Consider the following 16,554-nt stretch of genomic DNA (forward strand, 5'->3'; position numbering starts at 1 on the left):
CGCCTGCCCGCCCCGCCCCCGCCCCGGCCCCGCACCCGGCCCGGCCGCCGGGGGAATTGAGGGTCGACAAAGGGGGGACCCGCCGGGCACCGGGCCGGGAGCTGGGCGCCCGGCTCCCTTCCAAGTGAGTGGGGCCGGGCCCGGAATGAGCCCCCGAATGCCTGGAGAAATGGAACCGGGCTGCCTGGCCTCGGCCTCGGCCTGGGCGCGGGGCTGCGCGGGGTGGGCTGCGGGAACCCGCCCTAGGCATCTGGAGACGGGCGTTGGGGAGGAAGGCGCCGGGGCTCCACGGGCTCCTCGGGCTCCACGCCACCCTGCGCCCCAGGCCCCCCGAGGCCGACCCCGGGGAGCAGCCCGGGATTGAGAGAAGCCTGCGGGGCGGGTGGGAGAGGGTGGGCTGGCCAGGGCGGCCAGTGGGGGCTGCAGCCCCCCCCCCCACGACCCCAGCCTCCACCCCCAGCGCGGGCCTCGCCAACCCCAGGCCCAGCCTGCTTCCCCCTTCCCCCGGACAGAGCAGCGCTGCAGGCTCCGTGGGGCGAACACTGGCTTTATTGGGGCCTGCCTCGAGCGGTCAGCGGGCTCAGTGGGCTCCGGTCGCCCGGTGGACGGGCGGTCCGCCGCCTGGTGATCGCGGCTGGTGGGCCGGCTCCCCCGACCCCAGGCTCAGGCCTGCGGCGGGCCGCCACCCCCCACCCTGGGGTCTCCATCGGCCTGACGGTGGCGCGGCGTGGGCTGCCCACCGGTCACCCCTCCACGGGCGTGCGTGGGGCGGGGCCGGTGGCGCTCTTCCTCCTTCAGAGCCCGGGCGTCGGGACACGAGGCGGGCGGCGGGCGCTAGGGCGGGCTTCCCGCTAGGGCGGCTTCCGGGGCGGCCTTGCTCAGCAGCGAGCCCGCCGCGGCCAGCGCCCCGCCCTGCACGAAGCGCACGAAGTTGTCCCCGGCCAGCGGCCCCAGCGCGTACAGGCCGGCCTGCCGGGTGCTCTGGTAGGTGAAGGGGTCCACGTCGAGGGGGGTTCCTCTTGGCGCTGAGCGGCTGCGTGGGGTCCACGGCCAGGTGGGCGCCCGCCCCGGGCAGGAAGGAGAGGTCGGGGTGCGAGCCGATGAGCACCAGCACCAGCGAGGCGCCGAAGACCCGCTGCCCGCCCCGGGGGGTCGCGGAACACGGCCTGGCCGCCCTCCTTGAAGAGCCAGCGGGCGGTGCTCCGGGGAGGCTGCGGTAGCCGGCGTAGGGGCTGGGGGGACGGGATGGACTGCTCGCGCATCATCTGGTGCACCTTGTGGTACTCGGGGGTACAGCATCCGGGGCAGCTGGTTGAACACCAGGCCCGGGTCGTCCACCGGCCCGGCGGAAGGCGTGGATCACCGGGATGTTGTAGTGGCGGGCGTAGAGCACCCGCGTCCGCCGCCGACAGCCCGGCCCCGATGATCAGGACGGGGTCGGCGGAGGGGGACACGGCGCCCGAGCGCACCGCCGCCTCCAGGGCCGACAGCTCGTGGTGGACGAAGGGCAGGCCCTCCCCGGGGACGGCCAGCCGGGCCGGGCTGTCCAAGGTGCCCGTGGCCAGGACCACGTTGCGGGCCCACAGCGAGAAGGGCTGCTGGCTCCGGTCCTTGGCGGTCAGGAAGCCGCTCACCCCGGAAGAGGGGGCCGGGCGCCTGGGGGTCAGGGCTGCCGTGCTCCGGCCCCCCCCACTCCACGGCCGTGACCTCGGCCCCGCACACGAAGTGGCGGCCCAGGCCCTTCCTGGTCACGTAGTCCTGGTAGTAGTGGGCGATGTCCCCGGCCGTGGCGCGGCTGTTGCGAAGGCCCCTGGGGGAGGGCGGCACGGGGGGGGGGGTCGGTCAGGGGTTGGGGGGCCAGGCCCGCGGGTCAGTCTCACAAAGCCTCAGTGTCCCCTTGTGTGACGGGAAGCCCGCGAGGACACCTCCCCAGGAGGGCTGGGCCGGCTCCCCCGCCGTGAGCCCCGCGGGGTTCCTTGCCAGGCGAGTGCAGACCCCCCCCACCCCGTGCCGTCGAGTCGCGGGGTCCCGGGAGGCCCTGGGCTTTCTCTTGTCACTGTATTTCAGGGAGGGGTGGGTTCTGGCTGTGACTGGCTGGGCACCCTTGGGGGTCCACTGCCCCCCTTGTCTCGCTGTGATAGGAGGCGATGCCGGGGTGCCCCCTGCCTGCAGGGCTGCTCACGGGTGACGGGTGACAGGCTGGGGGGGGAGGTCACAGGACCGTGACGCGGGGTCCCGGGGCTGCGGTGGCAGGGGTGGGTGGCGGGAAGCGTTCCCACCATACCCCCCGCTCCCTGGGGGTCAGGAGGTGGCCCCTGTGGAGGAGGGCTGCAGCCGCCGCGCTGCCCCCCGCCCCCCCCCCCCCCCCCGCGGGCCTGGGCCGGCCCTGGCCCTCCTGGAGCCTCGGCCTCCCCTTCTGCAGCGGGGGGAGAGTGGGCCGAGGTGCCCAGGGCCGCCTCACCTGCACTTCTTCACTATCCAGTCCTTGACCTCCAGGTCCGGCAGCCCCATCCACTGGCCCTGGCTCAGGGTCACCATGGAGCCTTCGATGGACTGCGAGGGAGGGGCGTCGTCAGGCCCGGCCCCCCCGCCCCCCCCTTCCCAAGCCTGCCGCGCAGGGAGAGGAGGGGGGAGGCCAGGCCACTCACGTGCCAGGCCCCCCCGGGCAGGTTCCGGCCCAAGACCCAGGTGGGGGGACGGCTCGCTCCGTCTGGAGCCTCCAGGTGAGGACGGAGTCCATGTCGCCCCCGAAGTCTGTGTCAGGTCGCAGGAGTGCGTCGAAGAGCAGGGCCACGGGGCTCTGGCTCCGGCCCTCCAGGCCTTCCGACAGGTACTCCAGGTCCTGGAGCGGGGAGGGGGGTCGGCGGGGGTCGGCGGGGTCACCGCGGAGTGGGGGTCCCTCAGCCCAGAGCTCCAGGGGGGCGGGGCCTGCGGAGCCATCCCTGGGGTCCCCCCCCCCCGTTCCGCCTCTGGGTGTTCGACCTGGGGGACCGGCTGCCCTCGAGGAGGGCGGCTGGACGAAGCCCCGAAGTTCCCACCCCCACTCCTGCAGCGCCCCCGCCCGGCTGGGGGCATTGCCAGACCTCCCTGGGGAGCCCTCAGACCCCCCCCCCCCCCCCGAGTTCTCTCTCACACACCCAGACACGGCCAGGGCGGCCTTCGGGTCTGTCCCGACCCAGGCGGAGGCTGTGGCCTTGGGGTCCCCTGGGCAGGCTGGGGGCGCTCTCTGCGAGTGGGGTGCCCTCCCCTCCCTCCCTCCCTCCCCGCCCCATCCCAGCCCCGGGAGTCTGGCTTACCTGGTCCAGGATGGAGACGCCGGGCGCCTGGGCGAGCTTGCTCTGCAGCAGGGGGTGCGGGTGGGCTGCGTCGGGCCGCGCGTAGGGGGTGTAGCCCGAGAGCAGGTAGGACAGGCAGATGCCGGAGGGGGCCGTTGCCTGTGGACGCACACGTGCTGGGTCGGGGGGGGCTTTTCCTCCCACGGAAGCACACGGGGCACGGAGCAGGTGAGTCACCCCGCTGGCAGGCAGGTGGGTGGGGACTGGCCCCCCAGGACAGTGAGGTTGCTCCCGGGCCTGGGGGGGGGGGGCGCCGGGGGCCCAGGCAGGCACTCGGGGGGGGTGGGGGAGCAAAGCTGGGGCTCCTGAGCTGCCTCGATGGCGCCCCTATCTGGGGTGACCGGCCAGCGCAGCACACCCTTTTTCTAATTCCCCCCCCCCCTTGTCCCTCGGCATTTGTAGAATGTGGTAAGGAAACCCCCAGCATCCTCCGGTTCCTGGAGAGAAACGGCCGAGTCCTGTGCTCCCCGCCTGGGGTTCCGGGGGGGGCCGGCACGGCCACGCTTGGGGTGATCGTGGGGGCCTCCCGCCTCGGGGGGGGGGCTCGTGAGGCATGACGCCGGCACACAGTGCCCCCCACGCGCCAGGGGACGGGCCCCGGCGTGACCCGGCGTGACCCGGCGTGACCCGGCGTGGCCCGGCGCGGGCCCCAGGTCCCGGGGACCCCGAGGAACACCCACCGATGATGACGACCGGGAGAGGCTCCGCGCGGCTGGCGCCCGGGGGGCTCTTCCTCTGAGAACTCATGGCTGGGCCCCGGAGCTGGCCTGGGGAGGAGAGGGGGCAAGGTCCCCGCTGAGGCCTGCGGCCCGGGGGCGCCCCGTGGAGCGGGGGCCCCGCTACACCACCCAGCGCCCCCTCCCCTCCCCAGGGTCCACACCCCACCGGCGGCTCGGGCCCCCCCTGCAGACGCAGCCCCCGCGCCCCGTCCGCGGGGGCCCTCGCCTCCCTGCGGGGGGGGGCGGGGATCCCTGGGCATCGACCCACGCGGACCGGGCGAGGCCTCCCAGCCGATGCGCGGACAGGGTCCAGCCTGCGCCTGGGTGGGAGGACCAAGGGGAGCCGGGACTGCCGCTGGGGGGGCTGGGAGGGCTGCTGAGGGGTGCGGACGGGTCATCCCGCGTGTCGGGGGGCCCTCGAGGGGCGCTCATCCCCATAGAAAGGGCCCCCCAAGGCTGGGCGGCCTGGAGCAGCCGGAGGACAGCGGCGGTTCCTGGAGCGCGCCTGCCCCCTGCTGGCCACGGGGCCGCATCGCGCAAAGCGACCCCAACGGGCAAGCGTGGCGTCCGCGGCCCGAGACAGCCCTGCGCGCGCCTGAGGGGCCCGTTTCCCTCCTGACCCTGGGCGTGGGGGTGTGGACACCCCGACCTCCAGGGCGGGACCGCCTCCTCCGGCCCCTTCAAGGGCTCACACCCCCCGCCGGAGAGGGGAGGTGAAGCAGGGCCACAGCCTCCAGAGGCTTCTAGAACCTTCCAGAGGCTTCTCCGGCGGGAAAGGAGGTTGAACAATGGGCCTTCCTGTAAACCCTTCCCAAGCCCACAGAACCAGCTGGGGCCGGTTACGGCCTCTGACGTATGCAGGGACTCGGCACCAGCACCACCGTCGGACAGGCCCGGGAGCCAGGGTGCTGCCCCCTCGTGGCCACAGCCGACCTGGGCACAGGTGACCGCGGGCCCCGGCCACAGCCCGCCCTGGCCCGGAGAGGGAGAGGCCAGCCCCCCCCCCCCCCCCCGCCCCGCGCAGAGAGGGGCTCCGGCCGGAGGACGCGTCCTGGGGGTCAAGGGCGTTGAGCGGCCCATCGCAGTGTGCAAGGGCTTTGCCCTAGCTCTCGTGAGCCAGCTGGATCTGAGTCGCGCTGCCTTGTTCTAGAACCTTCTACGTGCCCCTCCCCAACGTAAGAAAGCTCCTGCCAGGGACTGCTTGGCTGGGCTGAGTGTGCGGCCCCGGGGGTGTATGTGTGTGCATGGGCACATGTGTATGTGTGTATGTATGTGTGCATAGGTGTATGTGCATTCACATGTACGTAGGTGTGTATGTGTATTGTGTGTGTGCGTGCACACACACGCTCCACTGCCAATCCCAGGGCTGGCGGGAGGGAGGGAGGGGAGGGAGGGAGGGAGGCGGTAGCCATGGGGGTCTAGCGGAGGGACCGTTTGGTGCCCGCTCCCGACGCCCAGGCCTCGGTAGCTGGGGCTGAGCTCTCGGGCGCCCCCTTCCCTCCCTGCCTGGGGAGGCCCTGGTGGTGTCCTGGGGAGCACTTCCCGTGTCGCTCCTGTCGAGTCCCCGCCTCTCAGGAGAGGAGATGGAGGCTGGGGAGGGGAGGGAGGGGACTGAAGCGTCACCCTGGGGTCTGTCCCCCCCCATGCTCGGCCCTCCATCCACGCGCATGGCACCCCGAGTGCGGAGGCGGCCCCCCGCGGGCGAGGACGGGGGACCGCACGCCGGGCCAGGCTCCTCCCGACCGAGGGATCCACCGATGCCGGAACGGAAGCTTCCAGATGCCCCACACGTGAGGTCACCCCCATCACGCGCGGCACGGGCTGTCCCCGTCGGGTAAGCCCACCCTGGAGACGCGCGCGCTCCGCCCTCCGGCCCCTCGGGCTCCTCGATCCGGGGAGACCGGGGTCGTCCGCGGGGGGCCGTCGCGGTCCACACTGTCCTCGACAGCGCCCCCGGTGGGCGGCCCCGAGGGGCTGAGCCGAGCCCCTCCCCCCACCAGGTGGCCTTGGCCCGTGAGAAGCGAGACCCCCGAAAGCCGGGTACAACCCCCCCGCCCCCCCCAGCCAGTCCCGGCCCTCGAAGCCCGCCCGGCCCACGTAAAGGTGCAGGTGACCCACGGGGACAAAGCCACCGCGTGAGGCCCCGGGCTGAGGCAGGGCCACCGCCTGCCATTAGTACCTGGGTGACCTCTGACCCGGTTGCCCGGAGCCCGGGACTCCGGCAGTTCCCCCTCCCAGATGCCCTATCCCTCCCCCGCCCAGCATCCTTGGGGGGGGGGGGAAGCTGCACCTGGGACCCCTGTAGTGAGGGGAGAGCGGGAGCCCCAGGAAGCGCCGGCCAGCTGGGGGGCAGCCACACCTCTCCCCCGCCTCCAGCAGCTGTTGGCCGGCGGGGCCAGGACGGCACCTCTCGGGGTGCAGGACGGGCGGCTGCCGGTCCCGGCACTCACCTGACGCGCAGGGGTGGAGAGGGACGGGGCCCGGCGGGACAGGCGCGCTGGGAGCCCGGGTCGGGGCCGCTGCGGCGGGAGGAGGCGCGGCCGCCCCTCGGCTGGGGATCCCAGAGACTGGCGGGGCCGGCCGGGAAGCTGGGGTGTTTCAGGGGAGGCGGCGCGGTGGGCGGGGCCGGGGAACTTTCATAAGCGTGAGTCAGCAGGGGCCCCTGGGTGAGGGAACTTGCCCCTGGGCTGTCTTAAAGGGCCCCTGCTGGCCCGCCGCCAGGGGGCACTGGCCCCCCTTGGCGTGAGTCACTCCACCAGTCGGCCGCGACCCTGGGGCTCAGAGCCGGGAGGAACCCGTGACCCCCGAGGGAGCCCGCCTGGCCCTGGCCCCAGGGGAGAAGCCCTCTGGACAGGAGACAGGAACGTGGCAGTGGCCCAGCCCTGGGCTCGGCCCCTCCACCTGCTCCGGGGCTTCCTCAGTCTCCCCGCGCAGACCGTGGGGCTGCGTGGGACCCCACGGGGCTGGGGTGGGGGGTGGGGGTGGAGGTGTCTCCCTTCTGGGCTGAGGGGGGTCACGTAGGCCCCGGGGCCTGGGGGAGGCTGCCAGAACCGGGACTGGCTGGCGAGGCCAGATCTTCGCTCCGAGAACGAAGGAAATAGCGCTGCGATGCGATTCTCTAAGAACCGAAACAACGGCAACAAACATAAACCAGGCCAAACAAGATGTTAACGTTGCACTAAAACCCCGGTTCTGCCCGGGGCCCGTCATGCCCGCCATCTCCCAACCAGACCCAGGAGGAGGAGTCAGGAGCCCCCGCGCCCCGGCCTCCCGGGTCAGGGGGGAGGTCAGGGCCGGGAGTTCATGGACCGGATCTCGGGGCTGGGAGCCAGGCCGGCCTTGGCTGCCCCTTTCTCCCGTGCAGGCTGTGGGCTGCGACCTTTGCCCCCCCCGAGGTCACAAGGGCACAGCGCTTGTTTGTTCTGCCTCCCGAGCTTTGTTTGATGCCTCAAAATTCCTCATCACGTCTGAACAGGGAACCGCATTTTCCTCCTGCACCAGGCTCTGGCTCTGTCCCCGGCATGAGGCGGCCTCTGGGTGGGCCTGCCACGTGTTCCGCAGCGCCTCAGTTTACCTGGCGGGGTCCCCCAGGGAGAGCGGAGCGGAGGCAGCTTCCCCTGCAGGCTGCTGCTCCCGGGGTCCCGGGGACCCCAGCCCGCACCCCCAGCCCGGCTGCCGCGGCCCTCTCCGTCCAGCGGCTAGCACGGACCTGGCAGAGGCGGCAAAGACGGACGAGGGGCCCGGGCCCCGGCCTGGCGGGCCGGCGGGGAGGGGGCGGCCTACCCCGCAAGCCTTGGAAGTGTGAACCTCGTCGCGTGAAGGAAAAGGGGGGAACGCCTCCTCCCTCCTTTATCTGGGTCACAGGCACACGGAGCCGAGCACGCTTGGGGGCACCCTGGGCCCCACTGGCCCCCCCCGGGCTGTGGGAAGTGAGGGGCCGAGTCTACGTAACTTCTCACCCCGTCCCGCAGGCGGGCTGGGTGGCGGGAGCCCCCGCTTCCGAGGCCTGCCGATGCCGCGGCCTTAGGCACGCTGTGCGGGAAGAGAGGCCTCTGCTTCCCCTGCGCGGTCGATGCGCTGGCCCCGGGCGTCTGCGACCCTGGAAAGTGAGGGGCGTAGTCCCTCTGGGGGGGCTGGAGCTGGCGCCTGCGCTGCTGCCCCAGTGAGGTCTGTTGCTGCCGGATTCGGGGCTCCACCCCAAGCAGGTGGCTTCTATCTTTCAGAGCTCGGTTCGGGCTCTGTTCTGGGCCGCGGGCGCAGTCCGCCTGCAGACGGCACCCCAGTAGAGACTCCCAGGGTGACCTCTCAAAATGTGGCTTCTCTGTTTTCTCCCGACTGGATTCGCAACTGAGGTTTACCCTACACCATGTTACCCTTGCCGCGACCCTGCACTGGCGGCTCCGTCACCCAGTCTGCAGTACTCGAGGTGAGCTCGGCGGTGCGTTCGGTCCACGCGCCCCTCCCGTGTGGGGTCTGCGACCGCCCGTTCCACAGGGAGACCCGGGCCGGAGCGGCAAGGGGCGGCCGGGTCCTGGTTGGCACAGCTGGCATCCTGACCCCCCCCCAGCCCTGGGGCTGGCGGGGAGAGGTCAACCCTTCCGGCACCTGACACACAGCTAATATTTGCCTAGGGCCACGCTGTGTACAGAGCCTCGGCCCCCGCACCCACGCATGTTTTTAGTAAGGGCTTGAGTTTACTGATGAAGAAATCCACGGGGCCAAGGGCCATGGCAGGCAGCCCTGGGGAAACAGGAGGGGGGAGTGGGGAGGGGGGGAGGGGAAGGGGGGCGCAGAGCCCGCCTGCCAGTGGCCTTGGGGAGTCACTGACCCTCAGAGGGGTCAGGCCGTCGGGAGAGCCGGGTACCCCCGAGAGCCGCTCGGAGCTCCTGACACGCGGACCTCAGGGGTCCGCGAGGGCTCAGTGCCCCCCATCCCAGAGGGCACCTCAGCCCGCCCTCCGGAGCAGCCCCCCCCCGGGCCCAGAGCTCCAGTCGTAAGGGCAAAGTCCTGCGGAGGAGCCCCAGGCTGGAAATGCCACAACCAACAAGATGAGGGCAGCGTAAACACCAAGCAAGACCAGAGCCCCTCCCAGACACTGCTCAGCACAGCCGCGGCCCCGTTGGCCAAGCCTCGCGGCGTGGAATAGTATGCAGCCGGGAGCCGGTGGCAGTACAGAACCAGAGGGGCCGGGAGCACCTTGCGAGCAGTAACTGGAGTTTGAACTCGGGACCTTGACCTCAGTGGGCAGCCTGGGCCGCTTCTGCCTTTCGGACAGGATTTCCCGCTCTTGCCCAGGTTGGCCTTAGGCTACGACCCAGGTAGCTGGGATTACAAGTCTACACCACAAGCCTGACCCTCGCTCGCTCTCTCTCAATTAAAAAAAATCGGCATATAGCAATTGTACAAAACCAAGGCTCCGGTATATTCTCCCACGTGCGTGTAACGAGCTTCCATGGCATTTGCCTCATTGCCATCTCTTATCCCCCCCCCCCCCACATTTCTTCCAAATAGTGCAGCGGTACAGCCCTTCCCGGGAGACCCAGACAAGCAGAATACGAGGCTGCCAGAGCCTTGGTCTCCTCACGTGTAGGATGGAGAATGCAGGGGTTGCTCTGGGTACATTGAAGGTCCCCTGCCCCTGGGGACTTGGGGCCCGCTGACCGCCAGCCCTGCGCGGGGGGTGGGGTGGGGTGGAGGGGAGGGGGCTGCCTGGGAAATGCAGGTGCCCAGGCCCGCCCTCCCCCATGCCCGCCGCCCTGCCCTTCCCGGAGCCTCCTGGGTTGATTGCCGTTAGGCTGGGGGGACCGGGGGCCCCAAGGCCTCGCGGGGACCTCCTACGGCCCAGCAAGCCATGGAGGAGGGCTCCGGCCCCCCTCGGCCCCGGGGACAGGGCCTGGCCTGGAGCCTGGCAGCCCTGGAGCGTGGCCACCCTCGCCCTGGGCCCCGGGGGGGGGGGGGGGCTGCGCCACGGCGACTGCCCTTCGATGCTGGGGTCCCCGGCCCCAGGCGGCCTCCCTGGCCAGTCTGCCGGCTCCACACCCTTGCTTCCGGTGTGACCCGCTCTGACCCAAGGCCACCGCCTCCCCCAGAAGCCCCGCCGCAGGGGTTGGGGGGCCGTGGGCGCTCTGGGACCCGCGCCCGTGGCTCATGGCTCCCTTTTTTGCTTTAGTCTCCCGTGCTGCTAAAAAACAACAAAAACGTCGCTGTGTGTGCTGCCCTCCGTGGGCTCCCTGCGGGGCAGCGCGGGGCGGACCGGCCGGCTGCAGGCCACGGGCGCCGAAGCGGAGGAGCCTCGGACGACCCAGAGGGCAGCTCGGGGCTTCTGGACGGAGGCGGGGCCGCTCGGACCGCCCTGCTTCCGCCCTCGGCCCCGCCCTTCCCGCCGGCCCTTCCCAGCACCCCCTGCGGCGCGCAGCCACGTGGCAGAGGCAGGGAGGCAGGAATGAATGAAGGCAGGCAGGGAGGGAGGGCTGTTGGGGGGGGGAGGGGGGAGCGGGCCGGGTCTGGGTCTATCTGGGACTTGGCGCTGGGCTGGAGCTGCGGAACAATGCCGTCCTGCCAAGCCCTGAACAGCGGGCTCCTCCCAGACGAAAAGCCCCCACTCGGAGTACCAAGTCCAGCACTGTGGGAACGTCTCCCCCTCCGCCTGCAGCCCTGGGGCTCACAGCAGGTTCTGTGCCTCTGTTAGCAGCACCACAGTTGAGAGCAGCCAGGGCACGGAGCCTCGCGCGGCCTACCAGCTTCCCACGCCGCTCCACCCTGCTGGGGTCGCGCTTCCGTCCTTCTCTCTCTTTCTCTTTCCTTCCTTCCTTCCTTCCGTCCTTCTTTCCTTCCTTCCTTCCTTCCTTCCTTCCTTCCTTCCTTCCTTCCTTGTCTCTCTTTCTCTTCCTCTTCCTCCTCCCTTTCTCTTCCTCTTCCTCCTCCTCCTTTTTTTGGTGCTGGTCCTCGGGCTTGAACTCAGGGCCCGGGTGCTGTTCCTTAGCTCTATGCTCAAAGCTAGTGCTCTACCACACGAGCCCTACTTTTCTCTAATTAAAGAGTCTCGTGGACTTTCCTGCCCAGGCCCGTTTGGAACCGTGAGCCTCCGATCTCAGCCCGGTGAGTAGCTGGGATCGCAGGCGTGAGCCGCGGGCGTCCGGCGTGGGTGTTCTGGTCTCCGGGCTGCTTCCGGGAGTGGCCGTGGTAACCGGCGCGGTCCCCACCGTCCTGGCCGTCCCGCGCCCTCTCCTCGGAGCCGCCCTTGCGGGGCTGCACGGGGCGGACGTGCGCATCTTCTGCAGGAACGGCGCACGGCTTGTGGGCCTGCGAGCGAGGTGACCTCCGGGGACCCGAGGCCCAGCGGGGAGCAGGGCAGGGCCAGGGCGGCTGGCTGGCAGGACCGGGCAGGCCAAGCAGCCCCGGCCTGGGAGCCGCCCGGTGGCCCTTGGCGCCGGCGTCAGGCCCGGGCGGGCCCCGGCAGGCCCGGAGGGGTGCTGGGCGCAGCCTCCCGGCGGGAGGGCGGGGCAGATGGCAGTGCCCAGCCCGGCCTCACCGTCCGGCTCCAGCCCCCGGGGCCAGCGGGGCCTCCCCCCGCGGCGCTGCGCCAGGACGGCCCATCCGGCCCAACTCCGGGCCGCCACAGCCCTCCCCCGCTCCCCCTGCCCTCTGTGCCCCTGGGCCCACAATGGCGGCCTCGCCCCGCGGAGGGGCAAGCAGTCTGCGGGGGAGCCTTCCTGGGGGACCGGGGCTGTCCGGAGCGGAGCCCCCACTCCACGCCACAACCGGGACGGACTACGAAACTCACGGGGCGCCACAGGGCTCCACAGTGACTGGAGATCCCAGGACGCCCCCCCCCCCCCCGCCAGACGCCACCCGGAAGGCCTCAGGCCCACAGCGCCCGTCCGCCCGGGCCTGGGGCCTGCAGGGCTGGACTGCGGCAAACAGCCTTCCTCACCTTCTCTTCATTCATTCATTCATTCATTCACTCCCTCACAAGGCTGCGAGTCGGGTGCGGCAGGGCCCACCTCCGCTGGCTCCGCGGGAGCCCTTGTGCCCGCATCTCCCTAGCCTGGCCCTGCCAGCTCCTCCAGCACCGTCCCCCCCAGAACGCCGCCTCCCCACAGAAGCAGCCCTGGTTGGGGCTCAGGATGGCGCCCGGGCCCCGCCCTGACCTCCAGCGCCGCAGCCACGGAGCCCTGACCTCGCGCGGCCGGTGTGACCGTCGCCCCTCCGTGAGCGGGGAACTTCCAGGAACCACGCGCGGCCGTCGGTCCGGAGGTCTCCCTGGAGGCCCCGCTGTCCCCCTCTCCATCCATCCTGTGTTGACTTCCACCCAGATGTCTCCTCGGTGTGTACTTGATGCTGACGTAGATGGAATCACATGGAATGTTCTCCGTGCGTGTGGCTTCCTCCGCTCCCCGTCATGTCCAGGCTGGAGGCTCTTCCTCCGTCTGGGGACGCGCTGGCGTGGTCGCCGTGGGTGCGGATGGACGTCCAGCTGTTGGGAGCATCCCAAGCCGGGCCTCTGGTGGCCATCTGCATTTGTTTAGGTGTCGGGTCACGGCCTGGAGGAGCAGCTGCTGGGGAGGCCTCCTCCCGCGCCCTGCCTGCGGCCTGGCCCCGGGCTGCCCAGCCTTAGGGGAGACGCTGTACTGGAGCCACGGGGCTCTACCAGCTCCGCCTATCTCCCCATCGCTGTGTTGCCCCAGGCCAGAGCCTCACCAGGAGATCCTGGAAAGCCCCCAGGCCGGGGCCTGCCTCCCCTCTGTTCTGCACAAGCTGTGCTTTGTGCGGGGGGGGGGGGGGGGGGGGGGACAAGCCCTCCTCAGACCCCCTCCCCCCCCAGCCTCCTTCTCCCAAGCACAGCGCTCCTGGGTCACCTGCCTGTGGACCCAGCACAGAGCTGCGCAGAGCGCAGGGATGGCGGCCAATCATTGCCAGCTAAGTCCCCAGAGCCGAGCGGGCCCACCGGGGGCCCAAGGAGACACGAGATCGAGAGCGGGATGCAGGGGCTCATGCCTGGAGGCTGAGAGCTGAGGCTCTCGGTGCAAAGCCAGCCTGGGCAGGAACGTCTGTGAGACTCTTATCTATGATCAACCACCAAAAGGCGGAATTGAGCAAAAAAGCTAAGCGACAGTGCCCAGTCCTTGAGTTCAAGCCCCAGTACTGGCACAAAACTCAACAGTGAGACTGAGCCCCGGTGGGCACACGCCGAGGCCTAAGTCCCATGTGGCCAGGTGCAGAGTATACAAATGTGATGCAGACTAGACATGGAAACTTCTGGGACCCCAGGGAGCCTGCCCAGACCCCGGGGAGGCTCCTGCAGGCCTCTGGTTTTAGTCTCCTCTGCTTTTGTGCTTTTGGGCGCTGCGGATGGGTTTTGCCCGCTCCCGGCGCCGGCACACACGGAATCGCAGAGCACTGCTGGCCGGCCGCTTCTTTTCTCTCTGGTTGTCTCTGAGACGCAGCCGTACGCAGACTCCGTTGTCTCCCTGCGACCTGACCTCCAGCCCGCTCCTCGGCCCGTCACTGGTCAGCTCCCAAAGCTTCTCTGACTTCCTGCTTCCTTCCTCGGCCGGGGGCGGCGTGTGTGAGTGCCCGGCTTCTAGCAGAGCTGGCCTTGGCTTCCTGTGCTCGGCGAGGTGTCCTTGATGTGCAGGGTATCCGCACATTCTTCGAGCGTGGGAGCCGGCCCTGCCCTGGGCCACTCACAGGTGTGTGTGTGCGTGTGTGCGTGTGTGTGTGCGTGTGTGTGCGTGTGTGTGCGTGTGTGTGCGTGCGTGTGCGTGTGTGTGCATGTGTGTGTGTGTGTGCGTGCGTGTGCGTGTGTGTTGGTACTGGGGCCTGGACACTGTTCCTTAGCCTTTTCACTCAAGGCTGGGACTTTCCCCCTTGAGGCACACCATCGCTTCTGGCTTTTTGGTACTGGCTGGCTTTGAACTAGGATCCTCAGCTCCCAGCCGCCTGAGCAGCTAGGATTACAGGTGTGAGCCTCTGGCTCCCAGCTCAGCCCTGGCTTTTTTTTTTTTCTTTTTCTTTTTGTTTATTGTAAAGGTGATGAACAGGGAGGTTACAGTTACAAAAGTAAGGCAATAAGCACATTTCTTTTTAAACATTGCTACCCTCTCCCTCACCCCCCCCCCCGTTACCATGCCCCACTCTCTCTCCCCCAAGTTGTAAAGCTCATTTCCAACATAGTGTCTAGTGAGTATCATTGTTGCATTAGTCCATCGTTTGTCCTGCTGTTTCTGTGATTCCTTTCCTTTTCACGGATCAGATAAGCTTATATACAAGACAAAGGGTACAGAAAACTAAAACAGAAAGGAAAAATAGAAATAGCTGCATACAGGACTTAAAAATAACCTCATTTCCGGGGCTGGGGATATGGCCTAGTGGCAAGAGTGCTTGCCTCATATACATGAGGCCCTGGGTTCGATTCCCCAGCACCACATATACAGAAAACGGCCAGAAGTGGCGCTGTGGCTCAAGTGGCAGAGTGCTAGCCTTGAGCGGGAAGAAGCCAGGGACAGTGCTCAGGCCCTGAGTCCAAGCCCCAGGACTGGCCAAAAATAAATAAATAAATAAATAACCTCATTTCCAATTCCTGGAGTTCATTTGATACGCTTCATTATATATGGTGCTACGCACTCAGCGATTGGGCCATTGGGATCCCCTGCTAAGAATATTCTAGTTTTTTACAAACGAGAGAAGCCATGCAGCGGACATTGCCCTGGGCCCGGCCACGAGGGAGGTCTGCCCACCCGGCCGGCCTGCGTGCGCGGAAGGTCATGCTCCTTGAGCAAGTAGGTTCTCATTATTCTAGAAGGCACACGGGGGCTGGCTGGGTCCCGATGGGGGCTCGGGGCCAGGGCTTCCCCCGCAGGGGCAGCTGGATCCGAGGTGCCCGCGGCCAGTGGTGCGTCCGTACCCCGCGGGCCTCCCTGACGGAGGGGGCACTTCACCATCGTTTCTGGCTGCCAACTGGCTGCAGCTCAGCCCGGGCCAGGGGGGCACTGTGGGGCTGTGCCTCTAGCTGGAGGCTCCTGGGGGGGGGGGGGGACCTGGATAGGGCAGGATAGAGGAGCCGGCCTCCCCTGCGGGGCGGGGGGGGGGGGGAGGGACTGCTGGAGGAGAGGCCGAGGCGCTGGCTGCCTCACCGTCGGGTGTGCGGGGCTCTCCCGATGAGCCCATTTCACAGCCCGGGAGACTGCGATCCAAGCCACGGCACTGGCAGAGACCACGCGAGGAGCAAGCCCACCCCCGCTCCCCAAGACCGCAGGTACGGCCCCCCTCAGTCCAGGACGAGAGGAGCTGGCTGCCGCCGCCCCGGCCCCCTTCCCGGCCCCCGTACCACCTCACCTGATGACGGGAGGCCGGGTGTGTGGCGAGGTGGCAGAGGTGACCAGCTGGTGGGGGAGGAGCAGGTGCAGTGGAGCTGGCCGTCCCCCAGGGGACACTCCCCCCCCAATCTGAAGGCAGGGGAGCCGGGGGAGAAGGGGCCAGGATGGCCTGTTTGTTGCATCACAAAGTTCTGCCTGGGCGCTGGTGGGTGAGGGCAGGCCTCCGCCCCTGGCGGGCACCCCAGCCCCACAGCTGAGAACCAGCGTCCACAGCCCCACAGGTGGCCCTGAAGGGCCAGAGCAGGCCGGAGAACCCCATGTGGGCAACTCCGCGTGGGCAAGCCAGCAAGACAGGGGGCCCAGGCGCGGCGGGGGCCGGGAGGGGGGCCCAGGCGCGGCGGGGGCCGGGAGGGGGGCCCAGGCGCGGCGGGGGCCGGGAGGGGGGCCCAGGCGCGGCGGGGGCCGGGAGGGGGGCCCAGGCGCGGCGGGGGCCGGGAGGGGGGCCCAGGCGCGGCGGGGGCCGGGAGGGGGAAGGCCTGGTGTCCAGCCCTGCAGCTCAGGTGCAGCTCAGGCCTAGCGTGCACAAGTGCGGCAGCGCCACCTAGGGGCGGCAGAGGGGGCGGGCGGGGAGGGACGGCCAGGGGGACCCCGAAGCTGAGCACGTGCAGGGTCAAGTCAGGAGGCCTGCCTGTGGTTCAGGGGTGCGGGGCGCCGCCCAGTGCGGAGGTGTGGGAGAGGGTGGCTGGAAAAGGCCTTCCCATTTCCCTGCGGACCTGGGTGGCTTTGTCTCAAGCAGAGACAGGCGGGGGGGGGGGGGGGGGGCGGCGTAGGGCAGAGCAAGCCAGCGCCCCGAGGTGCTGACGACCCTGCCGCGACAGCACCACCGGCCCTCGCCACAGAGCTCCAGCACCGGACACCAGGCGGGGGCTCCCGGGTAAGGGGGGGGCCGGGTGTGGGGCCAGGTACGGTTCTGGGGCGTCTCACGCCTCCTCACCAGAGAGGCTAAGGTGGAGAGCTGTGGCCACCTCAGTTCACAGCCGTGCCGGCGGCGGCTGCTGGGAGGGGCCCGCGGTCTCCCCCACGGGCCGAGCCCGGGGCGCAGGGCGGACACCGCCCCACCACGCCGGGTCTCAGCCAGCGAGACGGCCCCCTCAGCGGCGACGCGGGGAGACTGGCGGCTTC

At 69.8% G+C, this 16,554-nt stretch overlaps 1 protein-coding gene across 1 annotated transcript; it reads right to left on the bottom strand.

Moving 5' to 3' along the window:
- Positions 1 to 573: 573 nt before the first annotated feature.
- Osgin1 (oxidative stress induced growth inhibitor 1) lies at positions 574 to 6,580 on the bottom strand. Its single transcript, XM_048355554.1, is given in 13 exon segments — positions 574 to 1,011; positions 1,013 to 1,150; positions 1,152 to 1,289; positions 1,291 to 1,338; positions 1,340 to 1,393; positions 1,395 to 1,634; positions 1,636 to 1,810; positions 2,462 to 2,553; positions 2,649 to 2,693; positions 2,696 to 2,842; positions 3,297 to 3,434; positions 3,963 to 4,102; positions 6,505 to 6,580. Coding segments are annotated over 12 exon segments (1,512 nt in total). The 5' UTR covers positions 4,083 to 4,102; positions 6,505 to 6,580; the 3' UTR covers positions 574 to 834.
- Positions 6,581 to 16,554: the final 9,974 nt, after the last annotated feature.

Source organism: Perognathus longimembris, chromosome 10, assembly GCF_023159225.1.
Source record: "Perognathus longimembris pacificus isolate PPM17 chromosome 10, ASM2315922v1, whole genome shotgun sequence".
In the NCBI taxonomy this organism is placed as follows: Eukaryota; Metazoa; Chordata; class Mammalia; order Rodentia; family Heteromyidae; genus Perognathus; species Perognathus longimembris.